This window comes from Carica papaya, chromosome 1, assembly GCF_054855325.1.
Source record: "Carica papaya isolate Zhongbai chromosome 1, ASM5485532v1, whole genome shotgun sequence".
NCBI lineage: Eukaryota > Viridiplantae > Streptophyta > Magnoliopsida > Brassicales > Caricaceae > Carica > Carica papaya.
Window position 1 is genome coordinate 15,399,887 of NC_142309.1, and position 23,407 is coordinate 15,423,293.

At 33.1% G+C, this 23,407-nt stretch overlaps 1 protein-coding gene across 5 annotated transcripts in view; it reads left to right on the plus strand.

Moving 5' to 3' along the window:
* Positions 1-3,914: 3,914 nt before the first annotated feature.
* ELF9 (RNA binding (RRM/RBD/RNP motifs) family protein) overlaps positions 3,915-23,407 on the plus strand; it is a 45,379-nt gene continuing 25,886 nt past the window's right edge. For 2 of the 5 annotated variants that reach the window (XM_088220421.1, XM_088220433.1), the window contains exons 1-6: positions 3,915-4,561; positions 11,933-12,125; positions 21,489-21,599; positions 21,962-22,093; positions 22,198-22,308; positions 22,391-22,617. In XM_088220421.1, coding sequence (XP_088076547.1) covers positions 12,047-12,125; positions 21,489-21,599; positions 21,962-22,093; positions 22,198-22,308; positions 22,391-22,617 — 660 coding nt within the window. In that variant the 5' untranslated portion in view covers positions 3,915-4,561; positions 11,933-12,046. Of the gene's footprint in view, positions 4,562-11,932; positions 12,126-21,488; positions 21,600-21,847; positions 22,094-22,197; positions 22,309-22,390; positions 22,618-23,407 lie in introns of all 5 variants that reach the window. The other 3 variants (XM_088220415.1, XM_088220418.1, XM_088220424.1) reach the window with 3 other exon arrangements.

The following is a 23,407-nucleotide window of genomic DNA, read 5'->3' on the forward strand; positions in this document are numbered from 1 at the left end:
GGCTACCACTATGGATGGTAGATAGATAATGAATATGGATTACGAAATGCCACTATAATATATTCGCTAAGATGGCCACTAAACAAACTCCTTCCAATATTAGATGGGCACACACATTCATCTATCCATATGGTAGGGGTTCACCAACATAATATCAAATTTTAGCCACACATGGAACTCGTCCATGCTAGATAACAAAACAGATTCCATAATTTTCGTTTCTCTTTTTTAAAGTTTTAAAAAAATTTCTTGAACTCTTGACGCTAAGGATTTTTACTGTTATTGATGATATATTATAATTTATTCAAATTTCTAATCCCTTTTTAACATTATTTATAAAACTCTAAATTTCAGTTTCTTACTTCAAATTTCTTCATTATTTATTTATAGATGTCTTCTAGATATTTTAACATGCTATCATTTTAATTCCTTTAAATTCTTACTCCTGGCTTATAAATATATTCTAATTATATGTATATTTTTTTGTAGAATTTTTTCTTACTTTATACTATATCCCCTTAGAAATTATTTGCCTCTTAAATTTACTATTTAAAATTTTTTCTTAACCTTTTCTATAATATATTATTTCCTCTTTCCTTTTACCTTACATTGTGATTAAATTTAGATTGTTTAAAATTCTGGCCTTTTGATGTTAAATTTTCTTACTCATCTTTTCCTTATGTGGTGCCAAATTCATAGCAAATCGAAGACTTTTCAACTTCTATTGTTTCACCAAATTCTTTCAATTTAGTACTTACAAAATCCTTTACTAGTTTAAAAATTTATAAACTAAATTTTATTGTCTTTCAATTAATCCTTAATTATCTTTATACTTATTCTTAAAAGTTGGGGTACCAAAATTAATCTCGATCATTTTATCAAAATTTCCAAATTTGGGTCTTTATGAATTTCTCTTTTAATTTAATAAATTTCCAATTTACATTTTTTTTCTTTCAATTTATCCTAAATTTCACATGGTTTTATAACATCATTTCCTTACTAATTTATTTACTTCAATTTCAGCAAAGCTTATTTCTCAATTTAGCATTTAATAAACCTGATTTATTATTCTTAAAAAATTTTGATTATTCAAATCTCATCATTTTTGTTCTATTTGACTTAAAACTTAGTGATTGACCTTAAATTATGATTCTAAACACACACGCATATATACAATCACACACACATGCATATATACAATCACACATACCACATACACAAGACAAGCTCAAGGGTGTTCTAACTATCACATATTGTGATTAAATTCAAATTGTTCAAAATTCTCAAAATTCTCGCTTTTGAATGTTAAATTTTCTTACTCATCTTTTCCTTCTACAATACTAAATTCATAGCAAAATGAAGACTTTTTAACCTCTATAATTCCAAAATTATTCCTATTTAGTATTTACAAAATACTTTACAAGTTTAAAATTTTTATAAACTAAATTTTCTGTTCTTTCAATTAATCCTTAATAATTTTTATACTTATTCTTAAAAGGTTCCAAAATTAATCCTGATTATTTTACCAAAATTTCCAAATTTGGTTCTTTACAAATTTCTCTTTTAATTTAATTAAATTTCTAATTTATATTTTCTTTTTTTTTAACATATATCCTAAATTTCACCTTGGTTTTATAGCTTCATTTCCTTACCAATTTATTTATGATTACCTTGTTACTTTAATTTCCTCAAAATTTATTTCTCAATTTAGCATTTTAAAACTTTGCCAAAATAAAATTTGATATTTTTTCCATTTTTCTTTTTTTTTTTTACTTTCTTAATTTATCATACCTCCTCTTTTTACCAACCTCCCTCACAAAAATTGTAAATTTGACCAACATTCATCACCAGTTATTCACAAATTTATCATATTCATCATCACAACAACTACCAGAATTAATTGGGCCAAAAATAGAAAGGAAATTAAACGTTAAATTCTCATATAAAATTTTTTAGGCTTTCTCTAGTGGTTTAATTTGCATGGTTTAACATAAAACTCATAAAAACTATATTTTTTGGTAGTTTTGAAACACAAGGGTGCTTTGGGTGCCTAAAAACAAAAGCAAATTTGGTTAGTAATCATGTCAAAAATCATAAATTTCTATATGTTAAATGACTACAAGATTCTTACCTTGAATTTGGCCAAATATTGCCTTGATTGAGCGACTAAAACTCACCAAATTTCCTCCCCAATAGTCATTCCCAACCTAAGCAGGAAATGAGCCCGATTTTGGCTCCTATTACTCTACAATTTTCGTTTAAATTTTATATTTTTTCTCTAGATTTTTTTTAGATTTTTTCTTTTGTATTCATGTTATGAATCTGGCTGATTTTCTAATTTCAACTTGATTATTGCTATGATCAATATAGAATGTGGTGTTTCGTGGATAATGATTCTCATTTGGAAAGACCTCATGGAATGCTCTTGGTAAGACGCCTATTCCCCTATTAATCAAAGGCTTCTACCTCAAGTATTTGACAAAATCAACATTTGAAAGACTATACGCTTATTTATGGCAATCATGTCAACTTGGGATCAGGAGCGTGGATTGGTTGGCCTCTTCTCTATGTGTAGACCTAGATCTCAAATAAGTAGTGATGAGTGAGATAGATGCAAGCTCAAGGAGCAAGGAGGGTACGAAAGAACATAAGTAACAACAACATTGCTCATTGTAAAAAAAAAACAAAAAAAGCCCAAATTCTTGTATTGTCCACCACTCTACAAAATAGATTTAGCTACGTGCATCAAGGGTCGAGATTATATGCTACTATAGAAGTGAAATCGAAGAGGTTGGTTAAAAGCTAAAGATAACATGATTCACTTCATGAGTGAAACATTGTCGTTTTAGGCAACTTCATTTTTTCTTAACGGGAGGAAATGACATCGTCTTGGAGGATGTCGGTGTTGGGCTGGACCATAAAAGGTTGGGCTAGGTAGGTTTTTTTTTTCTTTTCTTTTTTCCTTTCATTTATTTTCCTTCTTTGTTTGGTCTAGGCTTTCTCTCCTTTATTTTTTTTATTCTTAATTTGTCTTATTTATTTATTTATTTTTGTCCAAAATAATATAAAATAAAATAAAATAAAACTTTATAATTAACATAATAATAACCACAACAACAACAACAACAACAACAACAACAATAATAATAATAATAATAATAATAATTCTATGGTAAAATTAATTTATTAAATTTAGTTATTATGTCATCTCATTATTATTATTATTAATATTTAATCATATTATTATTATTATGTTGATGGGTTGAAAATGAGATATAACACATAACATATCTCAACTGAATGATAATATTTTGTGTATGAAATTACTTGATATGATCAATCTGTACTTATTTTGATACACATTTTTTTTTATTGTTTAAAATGGAGGTTCAAATTTAGGTTAACAAGAAAAGAGGGGTGAATTGGATATGTTTGAGTTTGACTTTTTAAAATTTGTTAGAACTTGATTCTTTACATAAATATTTTACTTTTTATTATTATAAATATATTAATATTTATAATAATAAATATTATATATAAATAATTAAATATAATATAATTATATTGATAAATATAATTAATATATTTATTGTATATATTCGTAAATATATTTTTAATTTTTAATATAAATATAAATATAATTATATAATAAAATCCTCAACTTGAGTTTGAATTGAATAAACCAAAAACTCGACACAAGGAGCAGGTTCGGATTTACTCTTCATAAAAATAGATGGAGTTCAGATTTCATAAAACTCATCCTAAATCGCCCATGTTATTATCCTAACTCAAACTTACCGAACTAAAAATCAAATCCCAGCCCAGGTTTACCCCAAGAAAAAGACAAAAAGAACCGTAAACAGCCCAAAACCCAAGCCTTGCCCAAATGCAAATACAAAAGGCCAAACCCCACTCCCTGCATCTTCCCGAAAAGTCTTGTTGGAAAGCTTCTTCTCTTCCTCGTTCTTTTGGGAAGGAGAAGAGCGGTAGAAGGAGAGCGGTAGCACAGAAGCGGCAAAGGAGACGATTTACAAATAGACCAGCGCGACAGAAGCTGGCGAGAGGTGGAGCTGCAGCGAAAAGCAACACAGAAGAGAACCTGCTGGCCCGCGTGAATAAGAAGACAAATTGACAGAGAAATCTGGGAGACCATAGAACTGCAGCTTCAACCACAGAAAGAGGCTGTCGGAGAAAGAAGACAGGGAGTCGGCTGCTGCAGAGAAGAAGAGACACGTGGCCGAGATTCGTGTAATTGGGCGGCTACGATTTGAGGAAAAGAAGGCTTAAAAGGGCGAAGTTTGTAGCTTAGAAGGAAGAGGGAAGACGCCTTAGGGAGGTGAAGGTTTTGGGAAAATAGAGGTGATTTTGGGAGAAGAGACAGCTTCGGTTTTCCAGTGAGCAAGAGAGAATAGAAGGCCGAGGGAGAGAGAGAGGGGGAGTTGAAATTCCGGGATTACGAGGGTGATTTGGATAAGATAGGAGAGCGTAAGCTGAAGGATCATATTGAAGGAGACTAGAGGTTCGGAGAAGAACAAAATGAGCGGAGAAGTCGCGGAGAAGGGTACATTCGAACTCTCAACTCTCTTTCTTTTTTTTTTATGTGCTCTGAAAAATTTGTAATGACCATGATCAATGTGGAAACTTTTATGAATTGACGGTCAACCAAATTGATTAACTTATTCTCCTTATTTTGTTCTTCTCTTTTCATGAGATCATTCTCTAGTATTCTGAATCTTTTGTTTGTGTTTTTGATTTGAGAGAGGGGAAATGGTTTCATTTGGTTGAAGGACTTGCGATAAGATGCTGAATATGGATGACTATTGACATGAATGAAATTTATGAAGGGTAGGAGTGTATGAAGGTCGTAATTTGTTTGGAGAAAGTGTAGAAAGTCTCAGGAAAACTAGTTTATATTCAGTATACTGTTATTTCAAAAGGGATAAAAGTTACCTGCCTAGTAATTAGCCAAAGATTGCCAAACAGTGCTTCTTTCCACAACAGTCTAGCCTTCTTATTCAATATAATTAATTTCTTTTCTAGCCTTGTATTCCTATTCTTCTCCTTTAACCATCTCTCTCTAGAACTTTGCTGCCAAGGTATCTCCTCCATCTGTAGCCTGCATGCCAAGTCAATTCTTATAGATTCTCTAAGTGCAAGATCTTCCTGTGACAGCCCTGCTTCCTCTTCCTTTTTATCAAGGTTCTCGATTTCCTATAGTAGAAACTGGGTTTTCACTTCCTCCCTTCTCCCATCCCCTTGGCCCACTTCTTAATCTCATCTTTAACTGCCCTGAGCTGATGTGCCACTCTAAAGCTTGCCTTACCTGCCACTCTAGTATCTTTCCACCACTTCTCAACATTGCTTTTAAAGTTCTCCACTTTAAACCACTTATTATTGAATCTGAATAGTACTTGTCCTTACTGTATCCCATTTGAATCTAGGCTGATCGGAAAATGGTCAGATATGGGTCTCTGGAGTACCTTTTGACATAAGCCTGCAAACTAAACAAGGCGGTTTAGAAGACACCAAGAATCTATCTATCCTCGAGCATGATGGTGGGTTTTTTTGGTTTGTCCAAGTCCATTTGCACCCCATGAGTGACATATCCATCAAGTCAAGTCTGTCCATGTTATTTTTAAATTCAACAGCACAACTTTTTGAATATTGCTCTCCCAATCTTTCATGCCTGGACAGAACAACATTGAAGTAACCACCCACCATCTATAACCCATTCCACTTCTGCCAATACATTTCCAATTCATGCCACTGCATCTCTCTCTACCTTCTCAGTCCCCTACAGTATACCCTAGTAAACACCCACTCCCCTTCCCTTTGACAATGTTCAAAGAGACACGAAACTATTACCTCCCCAATCAACACCTCCTTACACTTAGTTTTCTCCTCTCCCCACATAACTATAGCCCCCCTCTCTCTCGCTGTCCCTCTAGCTGGTGAGACCTGCCATTCTCCATTAATCCTCCATTTTTGTTTCTTGGAGGCATAAAACATCCGGGTGCCACCTTTCTTGCAATCCTTTATGACTTATCTCTTCTTCCAATCATTGATATCCCGAACATTCCAAGATATGATTTACTCGATCATCAATTATTCTTTTTCAGCAACCCTCCATTTTCTTGTTCCTCTTTCGCCGGCCCTCATAATTAACTGAAATTTGAAGCCTCTTTAGCTCCCGAGAACCTCCCTCCCCTTTTCTCTTTCTCTCTCTCCTCACTGTTTCCCCCCTCACATTATTCTCCCTTCTCCTTTTTTCTATTTCTATAAACAAGTCCACCATTTGTGTCTCTATACCTTCAAAAGTGACACCAAACTGCTTATTCTCTGAATATTTTGTAACACCCACATAGATGCTTTTTCTTCTCTGTCAGCTCCTCCGACTCCCCCTTCCAGGTCGCCATGAATTCTCCTCTCTGAGCTTCACCCTCTGCATTCTCTCCCCCTGAACCCATTGTAACTATCTTCTTCCATTGTCATTATCGCCATATCCTCCCCCTCTTTCTCACTCTAATATGATTCGTCCTGTCTCTCCTCCAGGATGACAAGTTCCTTACTATTTTTTCCTTCCTCTCTCTCCTCTCTTGTATCCATACTTTCTTCGACATGTTCAACAATTCCGGTCCCATTTCCCTGCTTATCTTCGTTCTCTTCGCCGTCTCGGCCACCTGACTCTCTTAGTCTCGACATTGTCTTCCTTCTCCGTGACATCATCTGCTTGTGAAACCGTCGAGTCTTATGATTTGGAGCCCTTTCTCATGGGTCTCCAAATCCACTTGACCCGTGGGCTTGATTTCCGCCCAGTTTGTCTGCTCGGTCCAACCTAATCAATCTATTTTCCCCTCTCATTCCAACTCCATTTTCTAGCCTTTTCGTGTTCTTCAATTTGTTTCAGTCTTCCCGGCCCATGGGCCATTACTTTGAAGTCCCCAAAACGACTCCCGGATTGATCGTTTTGAGATAGTTTGGGTTGGTGGACTTTTAACCCTTTTTGAATTTTGAACTTGGCCTGAGTTGCTTCTTGTCTACATACCTTTTGCGCTAGCCAGTTATCCTCCCTTCCCCTATTCTTCACAGCTACCACGAAGTTCATTCCTCTTGCCCCCTTAAGTGAAATTTGTATCTCTTTCCTGCAATGAGGATAATGAATCAGATCGAGCCTCTGAGTTATCTCATTGACTACCACATTCCCCTCTTTACCTCCTCTCTCCACCTTCTTCCCTCTCTTCTTAGGATTTTCTATAGATTTTTCTGCCAACACAAACACTGCCTCCATCGGCTTCCACCAGCCCTCCAGCTTGCTCTCCATCTGGAATGAAAATCCACTTTGTTGTTTTTCTTTTTACCTCTGACAACACAAGAAATTTTCTATTCCTATTCGAGTGCCACCCAAAGCCTCTGGTTTCTCCCATTCTATTCTTTCCCCAATATCTTCCACCCTTCATTTAGTAGATGTCTTCTAGGGCCTCCACCAGCCAAGCAACACCCTCCTTCTCTAATGAGAGAGAAACCCTAAAGCCCTTCCGATTCTCAACCTCTTTGTCGGTAGAGATAAGTTTGGAAAGTTAGGATTTGTTTTTAAAATATGAAAGTTTGAAATAAATTCTAAATTTTACGGGATTTAAATAAATTCTAGATTTTATAGGATTTATTGTTAGCCTGATTTTATAGTTTGTTTTCTCTCTATATATGTAATATGTCATAATCAGAAAATAAGGGAAACAATTTTCTTCACTTTTCTTTCTCTATCAATTTTTTTCACATGATGTTAGAACTTTAGGACTTGTTCATAAATTACAAAGCAGCCATGGTTGGCTCTGGAATATTACCTCAAGAAGAGACAAGTGGTACTTCTTCGACAGGGATTGGTTCTCAGTCACTGTCGGTTATCTCCTCTACACCTTTAGCTATCTTACTCACGGAAAATTCATTTCAGATTACCATTCACAAATTGAATGGAAAGAACCACCTTGAGTGGTCTCAATTGATGTGGCTGGGGATTGACGAAAATGGTAAATTACGTTATTTGAATGGTGAGGTCACCAAACTTGATTCAAATGATTCCAAATACCGACAATGACATTCGAAAAATTCAATGGTGACTGCATGGTTAATCAATTCTATGGAATCAGTGGTGGAAAAATCTTTTATATTTCTACCAAGAGCGAAAGATGTGTGGGATGCAGCTTGCAAGACTTATTTGGATCTAAATAATTATTCCCAACTTTATGAGTTGAATACTCGAATGTGGAAAATGTAAGAAGGTGATCGTGAGGTGACAACCTATTATAATGATATGATGACAATATGACAAGAATTAGATATGTTTGAAAATGAATATTGGGAAAGCTCTAATGCTGGTGCTCGATATAGGAAAGAAATTGAAAGAAGTTGTGTGTTTGCTTTCCTTGCTGGCTTAAATAAAGAATTAGATGAGGGTAGAGATTGCATACTTTGAAAAAAACCTTTGCCAACAATAAGGGAAGTGTTTATAGAGATACGAGGGGAGGAAGCTCGGCGAAAGGAGATGCTGAAAAACAACGATGAGTTTGGAAAAATTGGTGAAGAATCAGCACTTGTAGCTTGTAATGCAAATTCAAATGCTGAAAGGCGTGGGAGAAAACAACAGTCATGGTGTGATCATTGTAAGAGATCTTGACATACTTGAGAAACTTGCTGAAAATTGCATGAAAAACCGGAAAATTCAAAAAAGAAACCAGACAACAACACCAAGTCAGGGGAAGACAGCTGTGCTCTCCAAGCTGACAGTTCATATTTGGAGCAAGAATTTTCTCCAAAATCATTGCCTTTCACAAAGAAATAGATAGAGTATTTTTTAGAAAATGTTCCAATCTCTTTCTAATCCTTCTTGTTCTTTAGTACAGTCAGGTAGTTTTCTTTCTGCAACCTTTATTTGTTCAAACTTTAATAGCTCTTGGATATTGGATTCGGGAGCCACTGACCGTATTGTAGGTTCTTTGCATTTTTTCTCTTCATACTCGCCATGTTCAGGGAAGTAAAAGGTAAAATTTGCAGATGGTTCATTTTTTAGAAGGTTAATTCTAAAACATGTTCTTTATATTCTAAAATTGTCATATAACTTGTTGTCCGTCGGTAAACTAATCCTTGATCATAATTGTCAAATTAATTTTTGGTCCTCTCAGTGTGAATTTCAGGATTTAATCTTGGGAAGGATAATTGGAGGTGTTAGATATAATGGTGCTTTCTATGTTTTCAACAACAGATTGTTTTTTGAAAGTGAAGATAAAAGAGACATGTTTCAATTCTATCTCTATGTTTAGTGACAATGAGATTATATTATGTCATTATAGGTTAAAACATCCAAAATTTCAATATTTATAACTCTTGCTACTTCAAGTAGTCTTATTTTTCCGTCCAGTCACTCCATTTTGTTGGGGTGTATTATTGCAGGAACTTTGATGTATCACCCTTTTTTTAACAAATTTTTTTTCCGATAGTGTTAAAAAATTCTTTTCCATTATTGCTTCTAAAAATCTTAATTTGAGTTTGAAATTGTGTATGAACCATATTATAAAATCTTTTGAATGCTTTTTCAACATCAGATTTTTCTTATAACAAAAATACACAATTAACCCTTGATATGATCCTAAATGACTCAAGTTCCTTTTCGCAAAAGGATTCCCACAGATCTCGTCCCAAACGGGAGAGCAAGTTCCAGCTCTGGTTTTCTTGTCTTGCCGAACAGACTTGTCTCCGATGATTTCCTCCGGTCTCGCAACAGTTTTTTGGTGTCCATTGGTGTTGGAGCATTTTTTGGCATCCTTCGAATTTTTTCTATCTCGTTGAGATTAGCAGCTGGGTATTGTTCTTTCTCTATTGGTACGTTAAAAATAGTAGAATCAGGTACTGCTCTTCTCCCTGCTATTTCCAATTCTGATACTTGGATTGTAGATTCTGGAGCTAACAAATACATGAGAGAGTCTTCTAAAGATCTTCTGACCTATTTTTCGTGTACTCAACGAGAAAATGTCCGGGTCGCAGATGGATCATATACTCTTATATCTGGAACATGTTCCATTAATTGTGCTCCGACCATTCCACTGTCTTTAATCCTTCATGTGCCTAGTTTTTCTGATAGTCTCCTATCCATTAGTGAATTTACTGGAGATCTTAACTGTAAAATTGAGTTTTTTTCTGATCATTGTGTCATTCAAGATCTTCAAATAGGGAAGACGATTGATAATGTTAAACTGTAGGATGACCTATATGTCTTGCATAGAAATCGAAACGTCATTGGGAATTAAGCTGCCTTCGGAGATACGAATGTCAATAGGAAAATTTTACAGTTGTATCGACGGTTAGGACATCATTCTTTCTTTACTTTAGAAAAATTATATCCCGCATTGTTTGAAAGAACTTATATAGATTTCTTATTTTGTGATGCATGTGAGATAGCTAAATATAGAAAGAGTTCATATCATGTGAGTAAGCATAGAAGTCCTATCCCTTTTATGACAATTCATTCTATGTTTGAGGACTTACTTAGAAGACATCTTTATCTGGCCGTAGATGACTTATTACTTTCATTGCTTACTGTACTAGATTAACATGGATTTATCTGTTGAAAGGTAAAAGTAATGTGCTTCTATGCTTTCAGTCATTTCATAAAATAGTATGTACATAGTTTGATGCTTAAATTAAAATTCTAAGAACTGACAATGATACAAAATATATGGATGGTGGGTTCCGTGCCTACTTCGAGTCTAATGAGATAATTCAACAGACAAGTTGTGCCTACACTAGTGAGCAGAATGAGGTTGCTGAAAAAAAAAAACAGACACATATTGAAGGTAGCTCGATCACTAATATTCACCATGAATCTACCTAAAAGTAATTTGAGAGATGCAGTTCTCTTAGCTGTCTATCTTATTAATAGAATGTCTTTGCGAGCTCTTGATTTTAGAAGTCCTCTAGAGGTTTTGTAAGGTATAAATTCTTATACTGTTCCCCAAAGTGGTTGGATGTGTTTGCTTTGTGCATGGTAAAAATGTGAGTAAGCTGGAACTTAGAGCTCTTAAATATGTATTTGTTGGATGTTATCATACTCAAAAGGGTTACAAGTGCTATCATCCATCATCTAGAAAATACTTTGCGAATATGGATGTTATTTTTAGAGAATCTAAGCCATACTTCAGCTACACTCCAACACTTTTTCAATGGGAGAGTGAAATAAAAGAGGTGATGACCAATTTGATCACTCTTGACAGTCATATTTAGAGGGAGAATTCTGTATCAGAAGATCCTATTCAAGAAGAAAATGCTGGACGACTCAATAAACTGGACTTGAAGAGGTACTTAAGGAGAGATAAGACAGAAAAAATCATCATACAGTTTATTCAAGGTTAAGAGTCTTCTTCAGTTCCCGAAGATATTGGTGAATCATTTTTGCTTTGTGAATTATTTGATAAATCCATTGCTTTTAGAAAAAGAATCAGAACTTGTACCAAACATTTTATGTCTAATTTTGTCTCATATGACTCTCTATCTTCATTCTATAGAGCTTTTGTCTTATATGTTTCTTCTGTATCTATTCCACATGATTGGAGAGAAGTTCTAGGAGATTCCAAATGAAAGGAAGCGATGATTGAATAAATGAAAACATTAGTAAAAAATGAAATATGAGAGCTAAGGGGTACTCAAGGAGAGATAAGACAGAAAAAATCATCATGCAGTCTATACAAGGTTAAGAATCTTCTTCAGTTCCCGAAGATACTGGTGAATCATCTTTGTCTTGTGAATTATTCGATAAACCCATTGCTTTTAGAAAGGAATCAGAACTTGTACTAAACATTATATGTTTAACTTTGTCTCCTATGACTCTCTATCTTCCTCATATAGAGTTTTTGTTTTATCTGTTTCTTTTGTATCTATTCCACAGGATTGGAGAGAAGTTATAGGAGATCCCAAATAAAAGGAAGCGATGATTGAAGAAATGAAAGCATTGGTAAAAAATGAAATATGAGAGTTTGTTTCAATCCTACAAGAAAAGAAGATGGTTGGTTGTAAGTGGGTGCTCGCTGTAAAATACAAAACAGATGGATTGATTGAAAAAGACAAAGATAGACTAAATGGTATACTCAGACCTATGAAATTGACTATCAAGAAACCTTTGCACCTGTCGCAAAAATAAATACAATCAGAATATTACTGTCATCTGATGCTAATCTTGATTGGGACTTACACTAGTTTGATGTAAAAAATGTCTTACTCTATGGAGACTTAGAGGAAGAGGTATACATGAAAATTTCACATGGATTTGAAGATGAAAGAACACAAGAAAGGTTTGCAAATTAAAGAAGATATTATATGGATTAAAACAGTTTTCATGAGCATAGTTTAAAAGGTTCAGAACATGTATGATCTCTTTCGGATATCAGCAAAACAATGCTGATCATACTCTGTTCATCAAACATTGTGAGGATAGAATCACTTTTCTCATTGTTTATGTAGATGATATTGTAGTAACTGAAGATGATATAAAGGAGATGACTCGACTAAAGGGACTTTTTGCTCGATAATTTGAAATTAAGGATTTAGGAAAATTGCAGTACTTCTTAGGAATTGAGGTTGCCTGATCTAATAAAAGAATTTTCATTTATCAAAAAAAGTATATTCTAAATTTATTAGAAGAGACTGAAATGATGGGTTGCAAGCCAGCAGAATCCTTTATCGAAAATAATCACAAACTACAAGTTGGAAGTGGTGTATCAATTAACATGGGAAAATATTAGAAATTGGTTGGAAGACTCATTTATATCTCACATATCAGACCAGATATAGTTTATGCAGTTAGTCTGGTGAGTCAGTACATGCATTGATGCGGAATCCGAGGATAAAAAATTATATCCAGAACTCCACATATATATTTAACATAAATAATTTAGAACCTTAAACAAATCTTCTATACTAAACCCACAACTAAACTGTAATTGAGAACTTGGGTGATTGGGATGAAAGAAGTAAGAATGAATAAATACCATAAGATAACTTGATAAATTAATTCAATTTTTGATGCAATAAGAAGAATAAGAATTCTCACTTATCAAAGTTCTACTAAAGGCAATGAAATTCATTCGATAATCGAAGTATGTCATATTATATTAAAAAAAGAGATATTTATAAGTTAAAACATCTAGATTCTGCCAAATGATCATAATTAGATGATCTAAGGAAACATGAACATAATTTAAATAATCTAAGAAAACATGAACATAATTTAAATGAGATAGAGAAACATGTTATTAAATGACCTAGGGAAACATAATATTAAATGATTTAGGGAAATATAGTATTAAATGATCTAGATAAACATGAACATAATTTAATTATCTAAGAAATGACTAAATGATCTTAAACATTCATTCTAAATTCTGTTCACACACTTGGACGAAATTAATGATTTTCTTTAACTTCTTTGATTTTTCCAACAGTCCACATGTGCTAAGTTCTTGTTGTATCCATCTTTGTACAAAGTCTTGAAATGTACGTTTTAGCTTTTTGACTTGAAATCTTGTAATTGGACCAGCTGACATTGTAATCTTTTCTTTATGCTTCTCTTTAATGCGTTTTGAACCCATGTTCACATCATTCATTCCTTCTTCAAAAGCATTTGTCATCGAATTTGCATTCATATCAAACGGAGAAAGATTAGAAACGTTAAAAGTAGCGGACTCAGAATACTCATCAGGGAGGTCAATCCGATAAATATTATCATTGATTTTCTCCAACACTTGAAATGGTCCATTGCCTCTTCGATCCAACTTTGACTTCCTTTGTTTTGGAAACCTTTTCTTAAACATATGTACTCAAACCCTGTCTCCAGGTTCAAGTACAACTTGCTTTCGTCCTTTATTAGTCCTTTGTGCATAAACTTGGTTATTCTTTTTAATCTGCTCATGTGCTTTCTCATGGATAGCTTTAACCATTTCAGGCTTCTTCTTACCATCTAAATTAAAAATTTAACTTAAACGACATTAAATCTAAAATAGTTAATGGATTAAAACCATATACAATTTCAGAAGGTGAAAAACTTGTAGAAGAATGAATAATACAATCATATGCAAACTCAATGAATGACAAACAATCTTCCCAAGTTTTCAAATTCTTACCAATAACAACACGCAATAAAGTTTCCAAAGTTCTATTGACAACTTCAGTTTGACCATCAGTTTGTGGATGACAAGTAGTAGAATACTAAAGTTTAGCTTCTAACTTACTCCACAAAGTTTTCTAAAAATGACTCAAGAATTTAACATCACGATCAGAAACATTAGTTTTAGGTATACTATGCAATCTTATTACTTCTCTAAAAATGATTCAACAATGTTTGTTGCGTCATCAGTTTTGTGACATGCAATGAAATGTGCCATTTTACTAAACCTGTCAACTACAATAAATATGTTATTTTTACTTCTTCAAGTTTCAGGCAAAGTTAACACAAAATCCATATAAATGTCAGTCCAAGATTGAGTAGGAACTGACAATGGAGTTTATAAACAATGCGGTTTGGACTTAGATTTAGCCTGTCTACGTGCAATATAAGATGAACAAAGTTTCTCAACATCCGTATGCATGTTTAGCCCATAAAAACGCTCAGTCATAATATCCAAAGTTTATGCATACCAAAATGACCCATAAATCCCTCACCATGAGACTTACGAATAAGCAATTCACGCAATGAACATGTAGGCACACACAATTGTTTTCCATGAAATAGAAATCTCTCATGCTTATAAAACTTATCAAATGCAGCATGTTCACAAGCAACATAAATATTGCAAAAATCAGAATCACTAGTATACATATCTTTGAGTTGCTCAAATCTTAACAACTTAGAACTAAATGTGAAATTAAAACTTATCTTCTCGATAATGTATTTGCCACCGCATTGTTTTTACCTTATTTGTAACGAATCACATAAGGAAAAGTCTCAATGAACTCTATCCACTTTGCATGTTTTTTATTTAGGTTCTCTTGTCCCTTTAAATGCTTGAAGGACTCATGATCAATATGAATCGCAAATTCTTTTGGAAGTAGGTAATGTTGCCACACTTGTAGTGTACGAACTAAAACATATCTTTATCATAAGTACAATAGTTCAATGGTGTTGCATTTAACTTTTCGCTGAATTATGTAATTGGACGTTTATCTTGCATCAAAATAGCTCCAATACCTATTCTAGAAGCATCACATTCAATTTCAAAATTTTTAGAAAAATTAGGTAAATAAAGAACAGATTTAGAACACAATTTATCTTTCAAAGTTTTGAATGCATACTCTTGCTCCCCTCCTCATCTGAATCTAACTTCCTTTTTAACTACTGCAGTTAAAGAAGCAACAATAGTTGAGAAATCTTTTACAAATCTCCTGTAAAAACTAGCCAGCTTATGAAAACTCCTCACATTAGACACACTTCTAAGTGTTGGCCATTCTTGTATAGCTTTCATTTTGTCACTATCAACCTCAACTCCCTTTGCATTAACAAGAAACTATAAAAACACAACTTAATCAAGACAAAAAGTACATTTCTGTAAGTTAGCAAACAATTGTTAATTTCTCAAAACTTCTAGAATAGTTCTAACATGCACAAAATGATCATCTAAAGACTTGCTATAAATTAGAATATCATCAAAATAAACCATGACAAACTTTTCAAGAAATTCATGCAAGACATGATTCATTAATCTCATGAATGTACTAGGTGCATTGGTTAAACTAAGTAGCATAACCATCCACTCATACAAACCGTATCTAGTTTTGAATGCAGTCTTCCATTCATCATCTGATTTCATGCAAATTTGGTGATATTTATTTTTTAGATAAATCTTTGTAAAAATACATGCACGATGCAATTTATCTAATATGTCATCTAATATAGGAATAGGATGGCGATACTTTACAGTGATTTTATTGATTGCACAACAGTCAACACGCATCCTCTGTGATCACCTTTTTTTAGGAACTAGCAACACAATAACTGCACATGGACTCGTGCTCTCCCTTACATACCTTTTTGCCGAGAGTTCATCCACTTGTCTTTGGAGTTCTTTTATTTTATCTGGATTACTCCTATATCCTAATCTATTAGGAATTGCAGAATCAAGAATGAAATCAATTTGATGCTCAATACCCTTTAGAGGTGGTAATCTATTTGACATATAATTGCGAAACACATCTTTAAACTCCTACAACAAAGAAAGAAACATACTAGGCAGATTTGGATTAAGGTTAGTTTTAGAGAAATAAACTTCTCTAAACCTAAGCCCTATCAAAGCTCTCTTACGTGTATAAACACTCCTTAATTCCCTTTCATTTGAATACAAACCCAGTTTGTTTTCATTTTTTTCTTCTCTCATTATACTTGTCTCTCTTGTACTTCCCTCTTTCTTTTTCTCCTTAGTGCAATCACTCACCAATGGGCTGTTATTTTTTCTCTTTTCTTTTCCAACTTTTTTCCCTCATTTTTTTTTACTTCTCTCACTACCTGAATCTCCATTAGAAGCTTGTATCATCTTCATTTGATCTTTATACATTTCTAAAGGAGATAATGGCGCAAGTGTGAAATTTCTGCCATTCAAAGTAAATGAGTTCCTATTTGTGTACCCATCATGTATGGTTCTTCTACTAAACTGCCGAGGTCTCCCTAACAACAAATAATCAGCTTGCATGGGAACTACATCACATAATACTTCATCAACATATCTTCCAATAGAGAATGAAATTATAACCTGTTTAATCACCTTCACTTCTCTATAATCTTCAACTATTGCAGATTGTAGGGTCTTGGGTGCTTTTCACATTTTAAACCTAATTTCTCCACCAAAGTAGTACTAGCCACATTTGCACAACTCTCTCTATCAATGATCACAACACAAACATTTTCACTTATAAGACATCTTGTATGGAACAGATTTTTCCTTTGTTCTAAACTTTCCTCTTTAACTTGTATATTAAGAGCTCACCTAATAACCAATGATTCTCTATAGGCAGCATACTCAACATCATCATCACAATCTTTTAAAGGTGGCGTATTACCAGAATCAGAATCAGATTCAGACTCAACATCCCTGTTGTCCCTAATAAATATGACCTTTTTGTTTGGACATTGTGAAACAATATTTTCCACTCTCAAGCATTTAAAACATTTAATATTCTTATATTTGTTATTAGATGTGGGTTAGAAGTACCTTTAATAGATGATGAAGTACCTTTATCTTTGCCTTTGTTGAAATCTGTACCCTTCTCCTTGGAACCAAAGCTCTTCTCCTTGGTCTTCTCCTCTTTCTTGGACAATTTTAAATTTCAACTGCTATTAGAACCAGAGTATTACCTTGTTGAAATCTGTACCCTTCTCCTTGGAACCAAAGCTCTTCTCCTTGGTCTTCTCCTCTTTCTTGGACAATTTTAAATTTCAACTGCTATTAGAACCAGAGTATTACCTTTTACTTTTCAATTGTCTTTCTACTTTCATGACCATATTAACCATTTCTTCTAACTCAACATATGTAATTCAACTATATCGGCAATTTCTCTATTCAAGCCACTTAGAAATCGTGGCATGGTAGTTTCTCTATCCTCCTCGATATTAGAACCTTACTGTCCTTTTACTTTTCAATTGTCTTTCCACTTTCATGACCATATTAACAATTTCTTCTAACTCAACATATGTAATTCAACTATATTGGCAATTTCTCTATTCAAGCCACTTAGAAATCGTGCCATGGTAGCTTCTCTATCATTCTCGATATATACTCGAATCATGATTATCTCCATTTCTTTGTAATAATCTTCAACTAATTTAGACTCTTGAGTGAGCCTTTGCAATTTCTGATTGAGCTCTTTATAATAAAATGATGGAACAAACATTTTTCTCATGATAGTTTTCATTTGAGTTCAGGTGGTGATGGGTGCCTCTCCATTACGATTCCTAGAGATGAGTAATTGAACCCACCAAACTAAAGCATAATCAGTAAATTCAACGGTTGCTAACTTCACCTTCTTCTCTTCGGAGTAGTTATGACATTCAAATATCATTAAACTTTTTGCTCCCATTCTAGATAAGTTTCAACATCATTTCTACCTTAAAAAGAAGAAATCTTCATCTTGATAGAATTAATGTTACTGTCCCTTCTTTTGCGTCTTCTTTGTACCGTTGACTCTTCACTATCTTCATCTATTTTCCTTTCTATCTCGTCATCATTCAACATATTTTCTCCTCTCCTATTTTATCTCCTTTGATTAGGACCACTTTGTCGGTCTCGAAGACTATCTATATCACATTTCATGTTGTTTATGTCCCTATTATGCTTCTCAAATTTCCTTTGCATTGCTTCTAGCATAAAAGCTATGTTATTCCTGGTTATTTCACGCTTCTCACTTTCAGAATTTGATATGATGTAAAACCTGTAAGAAAAATGTTAGTAAAGAAAGTTCCTTACAACACTCCCTTACGTGTTTCACTCTCGAACAGATTTGTCACTTCACTCGTGCTTTTACTCAAGATTTTGGCTTTAATCATCTTCTACGCTCACACCCTCATTCCGTTATCTTCTTCAAGCTGTATTTAAGAATTGAAAGCAACTCAATCAAGATAAGCAAGTAGTTGTTTATGTAACACTTCAAGGAATCCTAATGAATGAGAAGGTAAGTAATTAACAGTATATGAAAACTAGATAAACAAGAATAGAATCTAAACACACAGATTAAGGTGAATGCGTTTCTTTAAATTAATTAAAGTAAGTAAGATGCAATTAGCTACTTGTAGTGTAATGGAAATGAGAGGTATATGAAGAAATAAAACTAAGAATGCAAGAAAACGATTTTCGTTTAATGATAATAGAATTCAGATCACTCATAATGAGAAATCTGAATATGTAAACTGATAATATATTCCCAATGTAAGCTACGCTTTAGATAATAAAAACTATGCTATTGTGGCAATATATGTGAAGTGAATGCTCTTTGACTAAAATGGATAAAATTGAGAGTTCTATGAACACACATTTTCTCTTTTGCAATAGAAGCCGATTATGATATTTCTTTTCTTGATTTTCTCTTTTTTTTTGACTATTTTTTTGATTTTTTTTTTTAATTCGGCTAACAAGAACAAAATATGAAAAAATAAAGGACATAGAATTGAAGAATAAGAAAAAGGTGCAACCAGAATTAAAAACAACAAAGATAGACGTTGAACAGTGTAAACAAATAAGAACAAGAAGATAAACTTAGGTAAATCGAACACAAATGATACCTAGGGATTTATCCAAGGCTAAAGCTCTGTTACCAAACTAATGCGGAACCTGAGAATTAAAAATTACATCTAGAACCCCACATATATATTTAGCATAGATAACTTAGAACCCTAAACAAATCCTTCCTACCAAACCCACAACTAACTTGTAATTAAGAACTTGAGTGATTGGGATGAAAGAAGTAAGAATGAATGAATGCCACAAGATACCTTGATGAGTTAATTCAATTTTTAATGCAACAAGAAGAATAAGAATTCTCACTTGTCAAAGTTCTACCAAATGCAATGAAATTCATTCAATAATCGAAGTGTATCATATTACATTGAAAATGAGATATTAATATGTTAAAACACATAGATTCTGCCAAAAGATCATAATTAGATGACTTCGAAAAATATGAACATAATTAAATGATTTAGGAAAACATGAATATAATTTAAATGACTTAAGAAAATATAGTATTAAATGATCGAGGGAAACATGTTATTAAATAATCTAGAGAAATATAGTTTTAAATGATTTAGGAAAACATAAATATAATTTAATTATTTAAGAAATAACCAAATGATCCTAGACAGTCATTTTAAATTCTGCCTATACACTTAGACGAAATTAATGATTTTTTTGGCTTATTTGATTCTTCAAACAATCCACATATACTAAGTTCTTGTTGTATCCATTTTTGTACAAAGTTTTGAAACTTATGTTTTAGCTTCTTGGCTTGAAATCTTGTGATTAGACAAGCTGACATTGTAATATCTTATTCATGCTTCTCTTTAATGCCTTTTGAACCTATGTCTGCATCATACATGATCTTTACGAGACTCATTTACATGCCGTCTTTTGAATATTTCGATATCTAAATTCTGCACAAGGAAGATGTTTACTCTTTTTCAAAAATAGTCATCTTAAGATAGAAGTATTTACAGATACCAATTGGGCTGAATCTCTAAATGATAGAAGGTCAATTATTGGTTATTGCATACTTGTTGATGACAACTTGGTTACATAGAAAAGTAAAAAGTAGAGTGTAGTTGCCCGTTCTACTGCTGAAATAGAATATAGAGTAATAGCTCAAGGGGTATGTGAATTATTATGGTTGCAGTAATTAATGAGTAAATTAAAATTGTTTAAAGAAAGAAGTCTATTATTGTTTTGTGACAATAAAACAGACATTAGTATTACCCAAAATCTAGTTCAACATGACCGGACGAAACATATTGAGATTGACCATCACTTCATAAAAGAGAAAGTGGTCCTTATGCTTATATCATGTATTTTCTAACAATCAGATGACAGATATCTTCACTAAAGAACTTTGCAATAAAACTCTTTAGAACTTGATATGTAAGTTGGGCATGTATGATATTTTCGTACTAACTTGAGGGGAAGTGTTGACATGAATATTTTGTTACCTAAATAATTGAGATATTTTTTTTATATAGCTCTTATTATTAATTTCTAATATAAGGAAAATTTCCTTATTTGTACTTAGAAATTCTTGTATATATATGAATTATTTGTAACACTAAAAATATAGTAGAAATAAATTAAATATTTTTTTTTAAATTTTTACAATAAGATATTAATTATTAAAATAAACAGTTACTTTTTTTATGAACATGAAAATGATTATATATATATTTTTTTTTATTACGAGTATGTTAATAAGTATATAAAATTGTTAATTTTAAGTGGATATAAAATTGGTAGTTAAGTAAATCTGTTAGATAGGAAAAAGTTGGGAATAAAATGCTTGTTCTTTTTACTTTCTCACTTTTAAGAACCCAACAAGTACTTTTTTTCTAATGTCACCAATCGTAGAGATTAAAAAATAAAGCAACTAAAACTGGTTATGAAGTGGTATTTAAGTAATTCTGTTATATAAAAAAAGTGGAGAATGAAATGCTTTTTTTAGCAACTTTTCAGAACGACTACTACCTTCTTTTTTTAATGTTGCAAATGGAGAGATCAAGATAAACACCTTAAAAGTGGTTATAAGTTTGAAACAAGCAGTCTGAAACACTCTTAAAAATTGAGCATGGTGTTAATTGATTGTAGTTATCTCGTTGCATCTAGTGGTAGTTAGATGCAATGGTTGAATGGCGTACGCAAATCAGAGAGGTGTCGGTGGTTGAAACAAAATAAAGGAAGATTAATCAGGTGTTTTCATTGATTATGTAGGTGAGCAGAATGGTGTTGGTGAGAACATTGATAAAGTTGCTGAAGTTGGCTGGTATGTTCTTGGCGAAAATCAACAACATGTTGGCCCCTACACTTCTTCTGAGCTGCGTGGTGAGTTATACAAATGTTGATTGAAATAACTAGTGAATTTTCTGATTTACTCCTGACTTTTTAATCCTTGTGAATTATTTTTAATACTTTACTGTAATGAATTTGGAGGACTACTTTATGGCAAAAGGAAATTGTAAACAAAAATATAGAGCCTTCAGTTCTTTCATCATGCCAATTGGCTATAGCTTGAAATTACAAATATTTTAGTACTGAAATTCACTAGTTAATTTCTCCTTTTTGAATTTCAGTTGTACAAGTAATCAATAGCAAGGTTTCAGGACAATTGTTCCATCTGTAACATGTTCAATTGGTCTAATGAGCTACTGAATCCTCTGCTTTCCTTATTTGCTTCGCCTGCACAGAGCATTGCTTAAACGGGTTCCTCTTAGAGAGTACACTTGTATGGTCTGAGGGAAGAAGCGAATGGCAGCCTTTATCTTCCATTCCTTGGTTGATGTCTGGAATTTCTCAACTGGCAGTTGACTATACTATGGGTGCCTTCTCCTCCCCTGTCCTATTCTTTTTGCATCTTTTGTTTATTTTGAATGACACCTCTTTTCATAAAACTAGTGATCCTTATGATGTTTTCTATGTGTAGCACCTTCCAAGCTTGAGAAATTGCAGAATGAGGTTAAAGAGGGGGGAGCAGAGTTAGCTGGACTAAAGACTAGATATCTTAGCAAAGAAGAAGTAAATTATACTACTGCAGGTTAAAGGACATCCCTCCTTGCTCATTGATGATAATATTATATGCATTGGGGTAATCTCTTACCATGTTATGCTTTATGCAGTCTCTACCAATGCTGATGATGAGTTTGAAAAATGGCAAAAGGAGATTAAGGAGGCTGAAGCAGAGGCAGAACTATTGAAGACTGGGTCTATTTCTAGTAGTCATGGTGAGTTTGGGGGAGATTATCATGATAGTGCTTTTACACCACCAGATGGTGAAGAAGAATTCACTGATGATGATGGAACTAGGTACAAGTGGGATAAGAATCTTGGGGCGTGGGTTCCTCAGGTTAGTGCTTGGATCTTCCGCTTGATTTATCATATGTCTTTTTATAATGGAAAGGAAGGCTATCCACTATCTTATGAATCATTTTACGTTGAATTTAGTTTACATTCTAATACATAGAATATGAATGAGAATATAATATGAATATGATAGAAATTTGGATGAAAATAGTATTTTAAATTTTCAAATAAATTCAATTTCAAGTTCATATTGGATATTTTTTTTGATTTCTTAGTTGACATGTAGGAAACAAATCTATAGTTGTGGAATTGAAGATATGAATGAAGTTAGTTTAATTATCTATCAAATGTATAAGATTATGATTAATTTCTAACAATTTCTTACAAATTTTGAAATATTAGAATTTCACCACTCAGTTGTTCTTGGCGCAGTGTATGGGAGTTAGTATTTGAAATTCATGCGCGTCAACTAGTGTGTTTATTATAATTGTATTAAGTTCCTTGTTTACTCTCGTAAAAGTGAAGATTATGCATTTAAATTTGGCATTCAAGCAATTCTCTGTGGTTCTTTAGATCCTGGGAGTCATTGTCTTAGAGACCTTTGGACTGTAATTCTGCGAAGAGACTTCTTTTTGTCCTGGTAAAAAAGCAATGGGAAGACACCTGAGAAATTGGCATGTTAGTGGAGAGTAATGTGCTTTGTGGGTTGTTATGTGTCCATTGCTCCAAAAGCTGATGGAACTAATTGTTAACAGATTTCAGTTAAATTCTCTCTATTTAAAAGGAAGCAGTTAAAATGAAAAGAAGGGAAAACATGATCCTCTTGTTGGTTC